This window comes from Anticarsia gemmatalis, chromosome Z (assembly GCF_050436995.1).
Source record: "Anticarsia gemmatalis isolate Benzon Research Colony breed Stoneville strain chromosome Z, ilAntGemm2 primary, whole genome shotgun sequence".
Lineage (NCBI taxonomy): Eukaryota > Metazoa > Arthropoda > Insecta > Lepidoptera > Erebidae > Anticarsia > Anticarsia gemmatalis.
In genome coordinates, this window is record NC_134776.1 from 14,810,269 (window position 1) to 14,831,133 (window position 20,865).

The following is a 20,865-nucleotide window of genomic DNA, read 5'->3' on the forward strand; positions in this document are numbered from 1 at the left end:
TACAATTAATGGTTGCTCAAAATGAATAAAGGTGTTCATAATTCTAATTTAATTAGAAAGACCACCGTTTTACAAATTTCTTGGAACTTTCTGCTAGTTGTTAACCCTAATTTAATTCAAGATGACGATTTTTGGCCCAACTTTAGTAAGTTAGCGGTCTATATTGCCAGACTTTGTAAGAAATCTATAAATATACAATGTTTTGAACTGAAAATCGCAATTCAAAATGGAAAGTTCAGGAGACTCCTGTAGGTCTCAGCAAATCTCAGAAAAACATCGTTTTCTTTCCATTGAAATAGGAAATAAAAGTTACTGAATTACTTTTTCAGATCTTTACGTAACTTATGTTTGATCTTACTTAAATAGTAAAATCAAATTAAATATTTTAGTATAAGAAACGATGAGTCCAAATTCTTTAAGTTGAATAGTCCCATCGCGGCGGCTGCGGTCCAGACCAGGTGCCTACATTGTTTGTGCATCTGTCTGCCTAACACCCTGTAATATCAGTTTGTTACTCTGCCACGAAATAAACGATTGCTCTAGTAGATAGTTTATAACCTGAATTAACCCAGGATACTTTTTACTCCAGGAAATATTTTGACGAAGACGAAATCGCGTGCAGTTGTATATGATGCGACGTCACTTACCCTTGTGTATTAGAACGAGGTTGCTGGTAAGTTTGCATACCCATGGGCGTAGGCTGAAACACTACCGTGGGATACATGACGGCCCCTGTCGCGGTAGCAGCAACACTTGGCATATACGACTGTTGCTGTCTGAAACAATAGGAAAAGCATCGTTACTCAAACTCATAATTCCCAGTCGTCCTAATTTTGGCATCGTATGAAGAAACGTGTAAATTTTTTGAGTCTCTTCAGTTTACGAGCCTGTATCTATGTCTCCCGGTGACTCTATAAAATTATCATGATCCTACCCCGACCAAATACTTTGGAATATCGAATCAGATCAAACCGAGAATACGTTACAGGCGGAGAATTACTTTTGCATTCGGCGAATGATCCAGCATCGTAGCGATTATCACTGCCATGAGACTGTTTTCATTAAATTTTAACCCCTAGATTACTGTAAATTATACATATCTTGCTCTGTATATTCGTTTATTACCTGCGACCTCACTAGAATTTTATGTAAGAAGAATGTTGAAATCCATAAAATTTATATAAACGTTGTTATTATGGCATAAAAAATATCGAATTTATGCAAAAAATATTGTATTTGGCGTACTGAGAAGCACGTGCCAAATGGATTTTTACGTATTTGTGGATTGCAAAATGGCATTTTGGACGCTCGCTACTTTCTTAAATATATTCTAGAGATTCGCACCATTTTCATCATATTTAAACCAACATAGCAAGATGTAATCGATACACACATAATTTCGTGTTAGGTTCAATCCCTTGACTTTTTCCCTGAGAGGTGAATGTTGCATTTGGCTATACTTAATTTAACAGAGCATGGTGGCGTCTTGAAATAAAGTATGGGTAAGAAGTTACCTTGGATGTGTATTCGGCCTCGTGCCGTGTTGTGCCGCTCTGTACGGGTAGTTTGTGTATTGTGGTCGAGGCTGCGGCGTCTGGTTCTGCGATACATAACTATGGCCAGCCTGGAAGTGCGAGAAAAAAAATACATGTTACTGTCAAATGCAACTAACTGCAAATAGTTTCTGTGGTTTAAAACAATTCAAATTGTCAATAGTCACCATGGAATTCTTCGACATGTCCTGTTGAGGTGCCGGCGGTGCGGACGGCTGAGGGGTCGGCTGAACTCTCAGAGTAGCTTGAGCCGAGGGCTGCGCGCCACCGGCTGTGCTGGGCATGAACGCGGCCCCGCCGGCGCCCGAAGGGTGGTAACATTCCACCGGTCCTGAAATCACAACCATCATTTATTTTGATCTCTGGGCATGCTGACCATTAAATATTTATAAGCGTATTTTATATTGCGCGGGTAACGTTAATGAGTTTATTTCTTCTAGTTATAACTCACTGTGTGGTGTTGACGCCCGTGGATAACTGAACGGCGCTAAGGAAATTGTGCGCAAGCATAGCGGTAGGAAATAAATATAAAAATAATAACTCAATATAAATAAAGCAGCAGCAGTAGGGTGCAGGTTAAAAAAATGTTATTAAAACTATGTCGTCATCGACTAGAACAATAGCAAATAAAACAAAATGATAGGTAACTACATCAACATAAAAAAATAGATACTACGTAAGGTAGTGGAACATAAAGTAGGGAGTGAGAACATGGGTAGAGGCATTTTCTTCCTAAAGGCTCTAGAGCTAGAATAGCTATCTGTATTATTGTACACTTACTAGCTTGAGTCAAGAGTCGATAATGATGCGAAGGTAGCATGCAATTAGAGTTTGAGTATCGAGAAGACGATTGTTCATGTTTGATAGAGTTGGAATTAGTTTGCTGCGGTATGAACTGCAGTGAAACATTGTTCAAAGATTGCAAATTGATTTGATTCGCATTGATATGCTGCGCCACTGCCGATTGTGGCATATTCAATGATGTTTGTAAACTTTGCGCCACATCAATCGCACTCTGTTGTGACTGATTTCCATGGTTGACACACGCATGTGACAATGTATTTAAAGAACTATTTGTTCCTCTTAATGCCACCATTTTAATTTCATGATATAAACAGGGGCCGAAACAAGTTCCGAGGTCGAAAATACTGATTTTACTGACCAAAAATTCAAAAATACTGACCAAATACAGACCATTTCTAAACCGTTTTTCAGGTGAATGGTGTGAAATAACAAAAAATACAGTCGAATTGAGAAGTCAAAATCCTTTTTTTAAGACTGTTAAAAAGCTTATTTTCGGTTATTGGTCTCCACCATCCCCGTAGTCAACTAGCATCGCCTTTTTAGTGTGTTAAAAAGCTTTGTTAATAAAGTTTTCAATCAGGTCTTACGAATTTTCAATCAGGTCTTACGAGTTTTCAATCAGGTCTTACGAGTTTTCAATCAGGTCTTACGAAGTTTCGCAAAAGTGCGCAACGGCGCTAAAGAATTTTCACTTCAAAAATATTGATTTAAAAAAAAATAGTAAATTTTAATTTGCTGTTCTATTGAAGTCATGTGATGCTTCAATACATGTATATGTTACTGTAAAAGCCCGAACTGTGGTAAATCCTAAGATTTTCCAGTATAACCTAAGATTTGCCAACTCTCAATGGTAAAAGTCCGAACAATTCTTTTATTTCGAACTTTTACCTCTATTCAATTGATGATGACGAGATGTCGCCGGAGCCCCGCTTCGCGGGGTGCTTTCCTACATTGCATTGCATTCCTGCTGGGTGGTTTAAAAAAAAAAAAACGACAAAGGCTAAGGTGGGAGCGAGCGAAGCGAAGCTCCCACCTCAGCCTTCTAACCTAACCTACCCATGTCGCTTTGCCCAAAACTCCTTCTTTATAACTATGTTACAGTATATAATTATACCGTTACATAGTTATGAAGAAGGAGTTTTGTATATGTTACTCTAAAAGCCCGAACTGTGGTAAATCCTAAGATTTTCCGGTAAAACCTAAGATTTACCAACTCTCAATGGTAAAAGTCCGAACAATTATTTTTTTTCGAGCTTTTACCACTATTCACTTGATAGATCTTAGGATTTACATAATCATACGGTAAAAGTTGATAAAGTCATATCATAACGTGTTAAAAAATAAGGAAGTTTGGGCAAACCGACAAGGGTAGGTTAGGTTAGAAGGCTAAGGTGGGAGCAAGCGAAGCGAAGCTCCCACCTTAGCCTTCGTGGTTATTTTTTTTTATACCACCCAGAAGGAGGAGCCCCGCGAAGCGGGGCTCCGGCGACATCTCGACATCATCAAGTGAATAGACGTAAAAGTTCGAAATAAAAGTATTGTTCGAACTTTTACCATTGAGAGTTGGTAAATCTTAGGTTTTACCGGAAAATCTTAGGATTTGCCACTGTTCGGGCTTTTACAGTAACATATATATTACGCAGATCATCAACATAATATCGAGCATCCAAAGCAGCCCTCTGATATGATTACTGGGCAAATCGAGAATGTAAGATTGGCCAACAGCAAAGGAAAACCAAAAAAAACGTGTGTGAGTTTGGAAAAATACTGACAATACTGACCGATTTTCTAAAATACTGACTTTTACTGACCAGGTCCAAAAATACTGACTTTTACTGACTTTACTGACCTGTTTCGGCCCCTGTATAAATCTTTCAGAAATTGAATAAGCCAAATGTTGAACCATTCCCAGAACAACGGAGACACAATCATCGGCATAAGGCAGTTATAATGCTTTCATTTCATGGTAGAAGGTCAGACATAGGTTCGATTGCATCTACAAAAATTGCATTGAACACTGATTCTGCCGAATATGAGATAACTATTAACGCCAGCTGAATCACGATAATACCAATCACAGCACCAATTTGGAGGTTCGATATTTAAACATATTTGCATAACCCATGTTGTTTAAAATGTTATACAATGCAGTCCGCATTCACAATTTAAATAGTAATTTAATGCAGCATAGAGAAAATCGATAAGCAAACGGCGCGCTACATGCTACATCGCTCTCCACTCGCACTCAAATATATGTGCCAACGTGACACTTGTACGTTTAAGTCAATGATTTACGCAGGTTTGTACGAACGTTACTTAGAATTTACTTATTAAACGTTATTATCAATAAGTAGTAATCAATGTCGGGAAATCGTCTGACGAAGTATCGCACCACTGAACATTTTTTATATGTGTAACGTGACAGAATGCCAGAAAGAGACAAGGGTACGTTAACTGCTACAGTTTTGGGGCGTTCCCACGCGCCCCTAGTTACCCCCGCAATAAGTTCGATGTAAAGTTAGCAACGAGCCGATTTACACAGCATCCATTGCAGCGCGTATTACAGTGACACACTGGTCTATGGGAAAAAGCGGCAATGGATATCGTACAAAAGTTTCCCTACTAGAAACGGCATGTACCCGATACAAGGCCGTCAATGTAGCGGGGGTGGTGTTTTCTGAAGGTTGTGAGGGTTGCCATGTTAAAATATATTGCACTAGAGTTTCGGTTTTCCTGAATCGATACCTACGTCCTTTAGTAGATTTTCGATTGAGATAGATTATTTCTGTAAACTTCCAATCTAGTGTGATAATATTGTATGTTGGGCTAGGGAATGGTGAAAGATGAAGTCTGTGTATTATATTAAAAATATAATTATAAAGACCGATTTTTACATGTCATTTACCTATTTAAAACTATGTTTATAATATATTTACATTTACATTTTAGAGATTAAGTAGGTAGCTACTAGGAAATACCAAAGTACGATTTTTTCATCATCGTCTAGATAGGAAAATGATCATCTTACATGTAGTATTCGATCGTTTTACCTTACAGATTACGTTATTGTAAATGCCAATATTTACAAATTATTTGAGGTAAAAGGCTTGAATTATCTCATTTGGGTTGTCTTACATATTTTAGCAGAATTTCGTTATAAAAGTTATGTCCTACCGGTAGGTAAATGATGCAAAATATTCAAATTTCGAAGAAAATCGCGGTTTTCCTTTATATAGGAAATGCCAATTAATCTGTAATAGTACTTTGGATGGGTTCTGCTAAATATAAAACAATTAGGTAATTTAGTAAACAACTATTTTACGCAACGTAAATCTTATTGTTAAGGTTAAATGTAGTGGTTGACATAAAAATTTAGTTATACCGCATGAAAATTTTAAAAGATTTTCCAACATTTACCATGTTTCTAAGGAAAATTTTACTTTCTCCAAAAACATTTGGAAACTCCTAGTTATGGTTTTCCATAAAAAATATTTTAAAGTAACAAACAAGTTAGAGTAAGATCCCAGAGCTGCCAGACCTACGTCATTTTAGCAAAGCTGAAATTTTGAGGATTGTTAGTATAAAGGGTCTGTTAAGAGGTATGCACATCCACTACCTTGAAAGCGGGGCCGTTTCTGAGGTAGCGCGGAGTGAAGGTGCGTAAAAAACGACCCAAACTACGTCATAGTAGCAAAGTTGGTTTTCAGATATGTTATTAATGATATTATGTAGAATTAAAATTGACTATTGCCAGACCGTTTCCCGGGGCCATTACTTCTGCCAGACGCCTTAAATGTTGTTAAAAAATGAGGTCAACTACGTCATAGTAGCAAGCCTAAATTTTATATATGTTATTAAAGGTACAATTTTAAGACCCCCTGTATGCGGACAGACCATTCCGCAGGGCCCTTTGTCCCCTAGACGCCATTAAACTTTCCCTATGAGTGCGAGAGTAAGAGCATTATTCATACGCATAAATGAAAAACAATTGAATTAAAAAAATTAAAATTGAAAAAATATTGAATACTAACTGACCCGCGCATCTTTGCTTGCGTCACTTAAGAGAGATAGGTCAAAATGTTACATAAACGGGTTATGTAACATTTTTCACTGGTACTCTGCTCCTATTGGTCGTAGCGTGATGATATATAGCTTATAGCTTTTCTCAATAAATAGGCTATCCAACAGTAAAATATTTTTTTATTCGCACCAGTAGTTCCTGAGATTAGCGCGTTCACACAAACAAACAAACTTCTCAGCTTTATAAAATTAGTATAGATTAAAAGTACTTGGAGTGTTTAGGAAGATAAGTAACATTATTTTGAGAATTATTTTAAAAATAGATATGGTTTACACTATTCACAAAAATTATGAAAAAAAAATTGTAGTCATTCATCATCATCATCATTATCTGAGCTCTTACTTCCCTCATCAAATTGAATATTTAAATCATCTCCACCATCGTCTTCATTGTTACTTGAATTCTCTGTAAAAAAAAATGTAGGTAATGATGTTGAAAACAGTTACAAGTAGGTATATTGAAATAATTTATAGTTAAAATAAAATACCTAATTCGTTTTCAAGTGATTCGCTTACGAAACTTGGCAATTGGTCACCATCAAACCACTTAAAATGATAATGGTTATCCTTTAGAACCCACCCTTTATTTGCGGGCTTAAAATGTGAGGACGCTTTATATGAGCATTACTCCAGACACCCGCAATATAATTTGCTCGTCGAAATTGTTGAAGCAATTCAGATTTACAAGGAGGTAAATTACTTGCGTCGAATTTTTTAACATTTTGCCGGTGGAATTTCTCATTCACATCGCCGACTGTATACGTGTTAATGAAAAGTTGTAGCCGTGCAGCATCTACATCAATTCAGCTCAGACCATTTAAAATTTTGAAGTAATCGCCAGAATATCAAGAAGCTTTTGTTCAATTCGGAGAAGTTGAATTATCTATTGATAAAGCGAAGGAACAAAATATATTTCATGTAATTCAAAAATTTATCTGCGAGTTATATAATGTTCCCGGATTAAAAGTACTTGGAATGTTTAGGAAGATACCTAAACATTCCAAGTACTTTTAATGTATACTAATTTTATAAAGCTGAGAAGTTTGTTTGTTTGTGTGAACGCGCTAATCTCAGGAACTACTCGTGCGAATAAAAAAATATGTTACTGTTGGATAGCCTATTTATTGAGAAAAGCTATAAGCTATATATCATCACGCTACGACCAATAGGAGCAGAGTACCAGTGAAAAATGTTACATAACCCGTTTATGTAACATTTTGACCTATCTCTCTTAAGTGACGCAAGCAAAGATGCGCGGGTCAGTTAGTATTCAATATTTTTTCAATTTTAATTTTTTTAATTCAATTGTTTTTCATTTATGCGTATGAATAATGCTCTTACTCTCGCACTCATAGGGAAAGTTTAATGGCGTCTAGGGGACAAAGGGCCCTGCGGAATGGTCTGTCCGCATACAGGGGGTCTTAAAATTGTACCTTTAATAACATATATAAAATTTAGGCTTGCTACTATGACGTAGTTGACCTCATTTTTTAACAACATTTAAGGCGTCTGGCAGAAGTAATGGCCCCGGGAAACGGTCTGGCAATAGTCAATTTTAATTCTACATAATATCATTAATAACATATCTGAAAACCAACTTTGCTACTATGACGTAGTTTGGGTCGTTTTTTACGCACCTTCACTCCGCGCTACCTCAGAAACGGCCCCGCTTTCAAGGTAGTGGATGTGCATACCTCTTAACAGACCCTTTATACTAACAATCCTCAAAATTTCAGCTTTGCTAAAATGACGTAGGTCTGGCAGCTCTGGGATCTTGGTCCAAGTAGATTTCTGTTTTCTTTACGTACTTACTATTATTGCCTTGCCTTAGCTTAGCATTACAAAATAATTAGTGAAAGCGCTCAGCCGGTAAGTTATACCTACAGTCTACACATACATGTAGACCTATGTAACACAGCAAATAGTCGTACAAAATACAATAATTATTATGCTTTATAAGGTTAAGTTGCTAACTTTCTTCTAAACAATAGTTTCAAATGGCCCTTCTTCCATACTTTAACAAATATGTTATTTGCCCATGGATACAATATAATAGTAGAACAAAATTGGTTATTGTCGTTTAAAACTGGAGATGCAGGCATGTGACGATGTCTGTATCTACAATATTATGGTGTCATTAAGTAACTAGGCAACAATGGCTTCAGTAATACATACTGTAAGTATAGAATATTATGGTATCTTCGGAGTTATATTAAAGACATTTTAAATCATTACTTACATGACAATGATAATGAGTCGATGACCTATATTTAATCAAATCTATATGGTTCAGGCAGGCAAACACCTGCTGGTCTCGCAAAAAATGTGCTGTTAAATCGCAAAAAACTGCAAATGAAAAACGTCTCCCAGTTTCTTAGGCTTTTGGAATTTTCAGCAATTACGTGGCCGCTTCCGTATACATGTATGTAAGCAATGTCCAAGCGCGCAAATCGTGCTACACGTCAAATCGAGGTTACTCAGATGCATCAGCCGCACATCCGCACACGGTACTATCTTCATAATAATGCGCTCGATGACAATATACAACAACATCTTTATATATCTTTTAATACACATCATTTCTCTAAGTATTAAACACTGCAAGATTAGTACAACAAGCAGTTGAAAACTTTGATAAAAATTATCAGATTTTTCTTTATTGCATACTTAGTAAACTATTTCCGTGCAAAGTTTGAAGCGGGCTGCTAGTTTTATAAACAGCACAATATACATTCTGGCATACTGCCCCCGCGAAAATATTTTTACTTTTACGTGTAATTGATAAGTATTTTTTAACAATTCGCAGTTTGGATACCTACTTTATTAATTTATACCATTGAATTAAAATACAAGTGAAAGTGACCAAATATCAATATAAATTATGAAATAGTAGGATTCATTAGATTGCGTCTGTTCCTCCATTAAAAGCTTACAATGGGTTTGTTTTGGCCTACTTACACTTTCGTTTTATCTACATTAAAATACAGGAAGTACATCTTAAATATTATAATATAAGTAATAATACTATTAAAGTAAAGTTTTCCGAACGTAAAGTACAACAAGTAGGTATGTCTTGTTCAGGAATTATACAGTCAAAAAAGCTCTCCGCTCCCGCTCCTGACTAATTATTTTTACTGCAATCTATGTTTTCTAACTAGTAAGTAAACCGACCATAACGGCTATGTAGCTACAACTGTCTATTCGCAGTAAGCAGCCCACGGCCGAGCATCGCTTTTAAGTCTCGAGATGAATTCTGAAGAAAAATAGCCTACGCATCCGAGCAGGCGTATAATTTATAAAAACAAAAACAAGTTATGTAGGTAAGCGAGATAGTTGTATTCTAATACGCTTTTTTCATTTAAAAATCACTTTGCTTTAAGTTTCAAGTATTTGCTTTGAAAAAAGTTAAGATTAACTACGTATAAGATAATTTGCCAATGATTACGCTAGTTTCTTCTGACTGCGTCTAAAAATCTCAGTCTTTCTTTCTTCTCTTTGTCTGATTATAATTATTGTCAGACTACTTTAATAGGAACCCTGGTTCCAGAATACCCCCAAAATACTTATGACTGAATGTTTCTATTAGTTTATTTACGGATGGAAACGTTTCTAATCATCATAGAATCGTTACCAAAAAATTTAAATGCTTACTTAAAAAAATTGGTTCCAGCTCAGCGTAAACTTGAAAAAATATTTACAACTGAGAGCGAAATGGTAAATTTTCACGAATGGGGATATTTTGTTGATTTTTTTTCTATTTATTTATCCCTTCATTTACCCAAAATCATTATAACAAATATTCTATCATAATATATCTGTGCCTCTAGTGAAAAAGTCTATAAGTCCGATTTGTCGAAAATTAGTTAAGAGATTAAAGTGCACTAGTGCACTTATATCCCACTTTTGCAATATTATAGTGTAAGATAACCCTTTTGCACATTGCAAAATTTCTCAATTTAAAGATAACAATATCTGTTTTCACCAACCGACAGAGCATTTTTTTCTGAACTTCTTTGTATACCTACTTAACTTATTTTCGACTTAAAATCGGACTTATACCTACCCTTTTTCACTAAAGGCACAGATATACAACTAACAATCTGAATTATAATACACCGTGATTTTACACCCTCGTCGATATTTTTTTAAATGAAAGTAGCCTGTTCCCCCTGACCCGTTACATTAATCTAATATCAGCAAATGACATCTTACGCAGTTTATTCGTTAAAGCTTAACGCAGAAAATACTTGAGCATGTAAGTTTTGGAGGTTTTTTTTCCTTTAACCCTTAACTGTAGTCGTGGGTCCAGTGGACCCATATTCAATCTTCAAACGCGTGTAAAAAATAAGGCTCGTGCCTTAGCGACTCCCACTTCTAGGTACCTTCCGCCAGCACGCCGGTGCGCGCATGGGAGAACGGACGCGTTTCGCTCGCAACTGCTAAGGTGAGTTTTGATGAGCTCGTGGGTCCATGGGACCCACGACTATAGAAACGTAACTTTTTAGTTGTTACTCATTCATTTTACTATTTTATTTTTTTGACCAAAGACCAAAGAGATATGTCTACAAATATAGATAATATAATAGAGCAGTGGTTGAACACAGAATCGAATTATGATGAAGATGAAACTAGTGGAAATTCACCCATATGTCGAAATAATGCTCCAACGACTGTTTTGTTTAGAGTATTGGACATGAGTGCGGTGAATGCTTTTATCATCCAGCAAAGTCATGAAAGAGCTGCAAAGATGACAAGGATGATGTTTTCGAAAGGACTGGCAAAAATATTGTGTGAGCTTACATGTAAGAAAAATGCTATACCTAACCAAAAACTTCCCACACAACTGAGGACAATTTGCTACAGCTCTCAATCTAAAACCAGCACCAACTTCGTCATCTGCAGATAAAGAAAGCCTGAAATTGGAGAGAAATAAAGGGAACAGGTGTTCTGTCTGTCCACCCAACAAGAGAGCGAAGAGCCTACACTTATGTCCTAAGTGTAAACTACCTATTTGTATGACTTGTGCAAAGAATGTATGCAATTCATGCTTATAATTTGTTCTTCAGTTTGATATGTCAATTTTTTTTAGGAAGAAGATTTTTAGTTTTTATGTTAACTTTTTTTAAATTTGTTATTTTTTGTACACGAAAAAAGTTGTATTTAGTTTTTTTATGTTACGTTCATATTTTTTACGATTTTTAAAAAAATATTTGTTTTTAGGTTAATTGAATAACAACTGATTGTAAAAAAGAGCCATTTAAGGAGAGAATTAAAGTTCCTATTGTTGATTTTCTTTAAGATTCTGATTCTTAAAGTTTCAATGTAGAGTTTAATAAATATAAATGCGTAAAATATAAAATATTTTTTGTTTTATTACATCAAAAGTAGAATATGGGTCCCCTGGACCCACGACTATAGAAGTGTGATTATTTTTCACGACTTCAGTTAAGGGTTAAGTATATATCGTACTTAAGGAAATAAACCTTGGTGTAAAGGATTTGGGATTCTACAGAGGTGAAAAGGCAATTGCAGTAAAAGAATAAGGGCGAAAAATGCATGTACTCTAAACTAGGGGATTTGCGGCGAGCTACTTCAAAGGAATATTTATTTTTCAGGCTATGCAAAACAAAACCAAGGCACGCGAGGTCCTCTCTGAGAAAATAAGGCTGCCCTACCACCACAGATGTGAGAATGCGTAGTAAGGGATGTGTAATTGTTTATATTATTGAAATAAGCAGCTCTTTGCGCGGTTCTAGTTGAAACGGCTTGGCAGCGAAGTTTCTGTATGAAGTATGTGTGCTAGGGATGTGGTGCAAAGGACGTTTTGCACACTGTTTCGTGCTTGAAAGCGCATTCTCGCTCTCGGCATTTGCACACCGTTCACCGCCCTCACATGTCTAGTGGAAACACTCACATCGTTTCACAGCCTTGCTACGTATCCTCACACCTACCAGCTACCTTGCAAGGTGATAAACCAGCCTTAATCTTAACCGAGGAACTACTGTGAGTGGTATTTACAAGCATACCGTTACGATTGAACAGAATTATTAATCATTGAAGTAAGAGAATATAATCTTCAAGTTGTCAAATAAAACAAATTAGAAAGTAACATATTAGCGAGGGATATAACAAAGCCATAATATTGCAACCACAGTTCAGTTACCCCAGTATTCAAGTTTCATTATAATCAACGAGTTACTCGAAGTTGTATTATTATCATTTATCAAAGCTATTGTTAAATTTTATCAATAAGTTATAAGTAACTAATTAACGCGGCGTAGGCATGGGTTTCACTCATTTATATAGTAAGCTACAGGATTAAGATACACAAGGAATCAACTACAAATACGAGCATAGTAGTAGTCAATAATAAAATCCGTAATCGTGAAGGATAAAGCATATTAAATTACATTAAGTACCTCGTTTCTCAAACTAGGGAGAAAACGTTACACATTTAGAGATGATGAACTGTTTATGAATGAATGAAACTGAAAAGTTAACAACGATTTGTTTCTGAATTTCGATTTATAATGAGTTGTGCTTTGAGAAACGATGCTCTTGGGCATAAACACTCTACGACACCTACTTTTACAAGCCAGTATTAATGATAATATAATTAGGATCACCAAATTAAATAAATGTAGTAGTACTAGTGTCAATTTACAAGATTATAGTAACACAAGTAAGATGTCATGTATCAAAAATTTATAAGCACACACGAGGCATTTTTCACCTGCCAAATATGTCATGTGTATTTTGATCCTAATAACAATACCATATTCAGTGATGAGGTGTTCTATTACATTAGATTTCAAACATAACAGATTCAACACTATATGTACCGTGATAGTGAACATTCAGAAATATAAACTAAAATCATACATTTTGTGCCATTACAAAAAGAAACGAATATATTGCGCCAATCACTAAAAACTATAATGCATACCTAAATTCAAAATTAATGTTACAAATAACATAATTATAAAAAAAGATTGAATAATAACACTACCAAGCTGAACCAAGACATACTATGCATCTAATTTTATATGCATGATCACTGAAAAAACTTCTTAATGATTCTTAGTAGGCAAAGAACAGAATGCTGTAATAATCCGATCTTCAAATTTATTTCGTTATAATTTAATAGTATTCTAGAAAAAGTTGTATAAGTATGGAATACATTTCTGATACCAATAATGATTGTCGTTTATAGCAGACTAGATTAACTTTTGTATTTGCCTGAGGGATAAGGCATCTTTTATCCACAAATCAGATTATCATAACATATTTTTATATCCCACTCTGCTTTAATTTTAAAGCAACATGCATCCACTGTTATTTAAATCCATATTTCAACAATATGACCATTTTCTGTCCAATCATAAAATACTTTTAATCTAAATAAGGACATTACCAATTTAGGGCATATCAAAAAGAAAGTAAGGGAAATGTAATCACCTTCATCATTATGTCATGGTCTTTTCAATAACTACACAGCCACAAACAACAGGAAATAATGTGTACTTACAGATTTACTTCAGTTAGACCTCTACCTTGAGCCATAAAATTCAGGCAAAGGCGGTCCTCGAATGGTCAAGGCAACCCTCATCCATCCAGAAATTGGCCACATCTCTGGTTTACCAAAAAAATCAAATTATTAAGTAATGGCAACATAAAATATTTGAATGATGAAGATCATAGACAATAAACAAGTATTATTTTTGACCATCTGCAGAAGCCTTCATGTCTTCTTGCAAACCTTACCCTGGACCATCCGGCTATGGCTGTGCTGTAGTTCCCAGCACAAGTGTTATGGACCAGGTTACTAAAAATTACACTCTGATAATGCCTGGACAGAATATTCAAGTGAAATTGGTGTGAACTTCATTATTTATCAGAACATCTGTGCTAATGAATACTGTAAGATAAGTTGGAATATTGATAATTGACATAACGCAAAACGTGATGCCCAAAATCAATTATATTCAAGTAATAAAAGTAAGTAGTTGATAGTAAGGAAGAAATGGTTATTGATGAATATCTCAAAGATTCCACTAAAAATTTCACTAAATTAAAACTAGCATGAAAGTATGTTATGAGACAAATAATAAAGAAATATTTTTGAGTTCAACTCCGTGAGATCAGATTAGGAAAATAAATGGAAAGTGGAACAGGAGAATCAGTTCTTCCTTTATAGCCAGGTAGCAATTAATAGGTGCCCAACATAATACATGCATAAAAATGAATATAATGACAACACACTGGCCAATGTGAGTTTTGGCCAACAGTGGATTGCTTTACTATTTTCTTACAGTGTATAGTCAGCATCAGAAATAAGTATACAAAGACACATTTTCAATCACGCTTTATAAAAAAATATTATTTTTAATTATTTCTCTCGGTCAACAAACAACATGCAGTGATTGGAGAATTACTCTGAAAAGTTAGTTATTTAGTACAGTAATAATTTATGACTATTTTGTAATACAAATGCTTATGAAAATGTGATCCATAATGCATACATTATTTCTATTACAATTTTGTGATAGTAGATCTAGTTGATGCAAACATGCCGCTACTATTTATGCACTGCAATGTATGAAATCACTTTCACATCACTCATTAAATGTTTGTTCATATTCATATTATATATTTGATTGAACTAACAGTCAGTCTTTCACTTTTGAAACACAAGAGTCCTGTGCTAAAAAAGATAATATTTTCAGATGGTGGCTGGTCAGCTCTTTGGAATCCTAAGTCATTACAATTCAATTTAACACAAAATAATCAGGTGCACAGATCATCAAAGAATCATCTCCTGTGTTCAGGCCATTTCTTCAACTAATCTATACTAATATTGAAAACGAAGAAATATTTGTTTGTAAGTATGTTTGACACAAATAGGCTGAAAAAGAACTAGACCATTTATTTAAATTGTTTGGCCATTTGTTACATTATCACAGGTTAATACTGGGCAAGAAAAAAACAATGTTATATAAAAATGAGAACAACCAGTGAAGTTAATAATCACATTTTACTTTCAATTTATTATCTTCAATATGATGTCACTATTTAAGAGTGTTTCACTCATGATGCTACTCTACTATCATAATTATAATTACATTGAAGTTAAATGCTTTTTATTGTACTCTAAAGTAAAAATTCTAAGTTACTCTGTTTATTAAAATGACTTACTAAGAAACCACATAGGCTTTAATAAAATCACTGAAGCCTTATGTTTCTAAAATTCACTATTATTTCTAAGAACATAAATAGATTAGCTGTTCAGAACCAACTGCGATGTGACCATAGAGAAGCGTAGGAGATGATCTGTGCATATTTTACAAGTTTTTTTAGTGTTTAGAGGTCTGATTCAGATTGAGTTTTGACAGTACATACAAAACTTGTACTTGTTGATTGATAGAATGTTTAATATTATGAGCAATAAACATATTATAACATAGTTTACTTGGTGGCATTGGTAGTTTATGGAACCTGAATAAAAAATATTACACAAGAAGAGTAAAATTTTAACTAATATTGCTTTAGACTTGCAATAATTTTATTATGGCCCAACTTTTATTCAGAAGATTATCCATGTTTTAGAGCATCTTGTAGTTGTTATAAAGCTCATTTTTAATATGCATATGGATATCACCACATGGTGATAATGTAGTTTATTAAAAAAGCAGTCTGTAGGAGTTTCTAGTTGTACTTATATATGCATTAATCTCAAGCATGTTCAAACTCCTTTTGTATCAATATCAAGTAATTTTCACCAACAATATTTCTCTAACTGTACTCAAATTATATGTTGACCATAACTAAAAACTGTTTGAATATAAGTATTTAATTCAGGTTTAGGTTAACAATTCTATGTAGCATTGAGAAACTTTTCTCATAAGTGTTTTGAACCTGAGATTACTAATTGAAAATAGTGATACATTGAACATGTTTAAAATAATGCTCTCTCTTACATGCCTTGTTACAAATGTATCAGTTATAACATGAAACCTGATCTCAAATGTTTAAAATTAGTACTAAAAAAATAAATATCATTAGAACTAGCTGATGGTTGGGAGATAAAAACACATTTTGTCAAAAATGCATACTGTCTATAGAAATAATGTATTGTTTGTCTTAAAAATTGATAAATAATGTATATTAATGTTACTCCCAATCAACAGAACTTACACTGTTTATGTAAACTCATTAAGACAATGTAGAGCAAAGTGAGTACATAACTTCAACACTATACACAGCCTTATAACAGCTCACTTCGCCCAATATATTAATAGTTCAGTCACAATAACATTCGCTTTGCTCTACAATACACAATTTATTAAACACAGTAGATCTTTATGGGTAATTACGATTGTTCAAGCAGCTAGTTACACCTGGTACCACATGATAAATGTAATTAGTTTGATCAATAATAACCACTCAATCCTGTATCTCTTATGTTTGTACTCATAGAGCTGAAGAAAATTCATTTTAACTTTTAAATTACTAAACACCTTGATGTTAATTGCAATGTATAGCTACACAATTGTCACAAACAATAGGTACCACAAGCCATGTTGAAGCAAAACAAATAATGTTTTCTACATAAAAGCTAAAACATGATGTAAACTGTAGAGAACTCTCTCTACCTAAGGTGAATTACCTAAAGATCTACTGTATGACATACTAACCAGTTATAGCAAATATTGAAGGGTTAATAACACTTTATTATTCGCAAGTGCGGCACCACTAACTGCTGAAGTGGCATATATTACGTAAATATAATGATACAAACTTTAATAAACACAATATTTGAAAAAGGATACGGTCCGGGCCCTCGCTGACTCGGCGTCAACGGCACCTGATTCCCGTTGCTACTCATATTCTTGGCAGCATAGGTATCGGGACACGTACACCACTCAAGGTGGCACGTAAAATCGCCCTAACCGATTGTAGGACACATCCGGCACATAGGTAGAGATATACCGACGTCAGTTGACAAGTCACACGTTTTAATTTATACCCTTTGAAAGCAACGTTTCTAGCAAAAACATTGTACACCACTTGTGAAATCACAATATGTGTTTCCTGGTTAATGATAATAGCATCACTAGGATAGAGACCCAGTCACTAAACAAACGACAGTACAAAATGGCGGATGTTAACCAATAAACAAACGTGACTGTCACTGATATAGTCGAAAATTATTGCTAAATCACTTATTTTTATTGTTGGCTCCGGTTTAATAGTTCGTTTAAACAAAGGTAAAAAATGTAAAAATATTTCTCTTCTATAGGAATATTATCACGTATTTTTTGAAATCTTAAAACTGTCATTCGATCGTTCACGTCTACTCACGTCACGCATGCAATGCTCCGCTAGCATGTCATTTTTTTTATCTAGTGCATAGAGTAAAATGCAGGCATAGGTATGAAGTAGAGTAGTTCTTTGGCTTAAACAAAATAATTTAGTAGAATAAAAGTCGAAGAGCACCAAGTTATCATGAATAAATCCTCGGAACTAAGGGATAAACGAAATGATTATTCGGCATTTTTAATTTTTCGTCTGGTATACCCGAGCCTAATTTGGGCTACTTTGAATTAAAGCAAATAGTTAAGTTAGTTCACGGCTTAATAGTGGATAAATATTAGGTACCTACAACATGTTTGAAGAAAATATATTAAAATATAAATCAATAAAACATATTATATTTTTTCGAAAATATACGTGGTCATCGGATTCCAAATTAAGCTGAGCTTGTACAATGGTTATCTGACTGATCCAGAAGTGATAATAATGCATAATATACCAACATCTAAAAAATACATCCATAGATAAATGTATAACTAAAACATAAATAAAACAGTTTTTCGCGTTTTTAACTAAGCATATGGAAGATGGTTACTCGGCGGAGTCATTCGAGCATGGTATGTTATGTCGGCTCTACAAATTCAACCAACGGTCGAACTTAGAAGATTACATAGAAGTTAGCCGTGGCCCATTATTGATGTGAAGAGAGTCTGATATTCTGCTTTGATTGATCATGAGTATGTATGACCATTTGGGAGTATTATGGACAAGAATTGAATGGAACACTAGTGGTCGACGGCGTAGAATTAGCATTACAAGTCATTCTCATTTATCCGTTATTTGGATAATCTTACACAAATAATTTGGTTATCCTCCCTGGATACCATTAAACGAAAATGTGTTGAGAACCATCAAATTCATCATTAAATTTGTAAAATAACAACTTATCTATGCCTATTTTGTATAGCTTTACAATTTTGATTACCATAGAGAAGACTTCAAAATTTAGAGTAGGTAATTGATTTGTACAGCTTTATGAATTTGACTAAACAAGATAATAAAAAAAAGTACTTAGATACAATTTTAACGGGCTCAGCTTGAGCTTTAAATTAATTTGACAGTTGATGCGTTATTTTCTAACAGTCTTTTTAATTCTATAATTATTTAATATCCTGCATCACCCGCGTGTCGGTAGTGTATCGAACTGCTGTTCGTAAGGTCTCGGGTTGAATCTTTATCGGGCAAATTACTACTGGTCTTTAACATACATAGGTATATATGCACCTTCGGGTATAACAGGCGTATATGTGTGAACGTTATTTAATTTAAATCCGAACCACGGGTGTAAGTTCCTATCGCAAGCTATCGTACCTATCGTAAGCTTATCAGCTGGAATTTTGACAGTTGTTTTCATTCATTGCCACAGGGCTCACCCTTGCCTTGTCTTCTGCTCTATAAAAAGCGCTCAAACCTAATGATCTAGTGTAATAATTGGGTAATAAGTTTACCAACTAAGATAATATGTATGCACTAAGATAAATTTTAATATGTAATCACTTTATTCGTTAGTAAGAGATACCTAATCTCCGAAACTAGAACTTTACACACGTAAGCTATGGTGTATCCAATTAATGTATATTAAATCCCTGGATGTAAAGGACGGGATGCAAGTACCTATATCTCCATGTATAGATCTTATTATTATCTTATCGACATTATCGTGAATTACACAAACAGTTGGTAGCTGTATTTAGCAGCCTTTAATTAAAGTAACACGTCCCACTAGTGCAATTTTCAGCTGTTAAGTAGTAGTAAGTAAGTAACAATTGTGGACAAAAAAACAAAAAAATCTAATAATCTTAATAATCATATACTTTAGTACACTTACAAACAAGTAATTTGTCGTAGAAAACGCACATGCAAAAATGTATGGTATGGGGAAGAAATATGCATACCATAAAAATGAAATAACACCATAACATGTTAATTTGATATACTTAGTCATAATGGCATCAGGTCAAAACAGAATTAATAATTATTTAGATATTTACAATACTGATAAAAACGGTTTGATATGCAAATTGTAGATAGGATTCTGATAATGATAAATTTTTATAATTACTTGCTTATCGAAATATACAACAAATGAAATATGCACCACGTGCTTACAACGACGGCGATTGTAAAAAGATAAGATACAATGGCTTACCGTAGTGGATGTAGTTGTATGCCAGCATGTCCGCCGCAGCGGCACACCCGTGACAGTACAGGACATAATCATCGTATTCCAGATCGCAAGATTCACCAGATTCACTTGGAGCAGATATATAGTCTAAGGCAGTTAACATCAAATCATCACTATCGGTCACTTGCGGGCTTGGACTTCTATAGTTCATTTCTAAATTACTGATTCTGCATTGGTTTAAATTAGAACTTGATATAGAACTTAAGCTAAAGTCATCAGTTTTAATTTTACGTTTTACATTTTTATTGATAGAACCTAATTTATCCATATCGAATTATGTCCAAATCACTGTTCCGACCACGTGTAAACTACCGATTTATTGAACTGCAACCACACCAGTTGTGCGGTGTACCTACATTGAAAGTATTAGGAAATGTAAGATACCCTCAATTTCCAATAATTCGTTTATAATTAAGTCGCATGTCTAATTACTTACCTATTTGAATAAAAACGAAAATAAATGATTAAAAACCAGTTTTTGCGTATTTTAGTACCTAAGTATTTTGATTTAGAAAGTATACTTACAATATCCTGAATTTAATCATGAATTTATGATGCAGTACAAAACTACTATCTATAGATATCTTATGAAACTTTAAATACTTTCTAGCTATCCAACGATATGACTAGGTATTTTTTACATGTATGAAAAGGTACACAGTAAGTACCTCCCGATTCCCGAAACATCAGGCTGCCGATAAAAAGATAAATTACAATGCAGAAATTAGAATCCTTCCGCAACTTTTTTTGACAACTAATTGTTTTAGGTAAGTATAGGACTTCCCCTGTGGGCAAATAACCACACTCTTGATGTCCTTCAAAAACATAAATAATGTTGACTGCTTCACCGAGAAAAGACTGGTCTAAATG

General features: G+C 34.4%; 1 protein-coding gene across 4 annotated transcripts in view; it reads right to left on the reverse strand.

The window, feature by feature from the left end:
- Positions 1-20,278, reverse strand: part of LOC142986278 (eukaryotic translation initiation factor 4 gamma 3-like) — a 39,287-nt gene extending 19,009 nt beyond the window's left edge. Inside the window, exons 1-5 of one of the 4 annotated variants that reach the window (XM_076134697.1) lie at positions 17,267-17,812; positions 2,005-2,030; positions 1,721-1,884; positions 1,515-1,624; positions 648-776 (exon numbers count right to left, since the gene is read on the reverse strand). In XM_076134697.1, the coding sequence (XP_075990812.1) occupies positions 648-776; positions 1,515-1,624; positions 1,721-1,884; positions 2,005-2,030; positions 17,267-17,322 (485 nt within the window). In that variant the 5' untranslated portion in view covers positions 17,323-17,812. Of the gene's footprint in view, positions 1-647; positions 777-1,514; positions 1,625-1,720; positions 1,885-2,004; positions 2,031-2,333; positions 3,375-17,266; positions 17,813-19,959 lie in introns of those variants that run through there. The other 3 variants (XM_076134695.1, XM_076134694.1, XM_076134696.1) reach the window with 3 other exon arrangements.
- Positions 20,279-20,865: the final 587 nt, after the last annotated feature.